At 66.0% G+C, this 315-nt stretch overlaps 1 protein-coding gene across 1 annotated transcript; it reads right to left on the minus strand.

Annotated features, from left to right (window-relative positions):
* Positions 1 to 3: 3 nt before the first annotated feature.
* ATRAID (all-trans retinoic acid-induced differentiation factor) lies at positions 4 to 294 on the minus strand (the record flags this gene model as incomplete). The annotated part of the gene is made up of 2 exons (XM_010017854.1): positions 4 to 93; positions 205 to 294. Coding segments are annotated over 2 exons (180 nt in total), but the record flags the coding sequence as incomplete, so codon positions are not given.
* Positions 295 to 315: the final 21 nt, after the last annotated feature.

Raw genomic sequence — 315 nt, forward strand, 5'->3', positions numbered from 1 at the left:
GGCCTTCCGGCGCTGGGTGCCCCACAGCAGGAGGGACAGGGACAGGGTGGTGGCTCCCAGGACCCCGCAGAAGAGCAGCACTGGAAACGTGCCCTGCAATGAAGCAGCAGTTAGTGGCGCGCCCCACTGCCCTATGCAGCCCCACTGCCCTACACTGCTCTGGCTGGGGAGCACTTTGGGGGTCCCTGTCCTGCAGACACTCACCTCACGCAGGCACTTGTACCCGTGGAAGGGGCTATCACAGAGGCACTGGACAAGGCCGGGACCGTCCGGGGCACAGGCAGCGTTCTCAGGGCATGGCCAGACTGGTGGAGC

The sequence above is a fragment of the Nestor notabilis genome, unplaced genomic scaffold, assembly GCF_000696875.1.
Source record: "Nestor notabilis isolate BGI_N333 unplaced genomic scaffold, ASM69687v1 scaffold22247, whole genome shotgun sequence".
Classification (NCBI taxonomy): Eukaryota; Metazoa; Chordata; class Aves; order Psittaciformes; family Psittacidae; genus Nestor; species Nestor notabilis.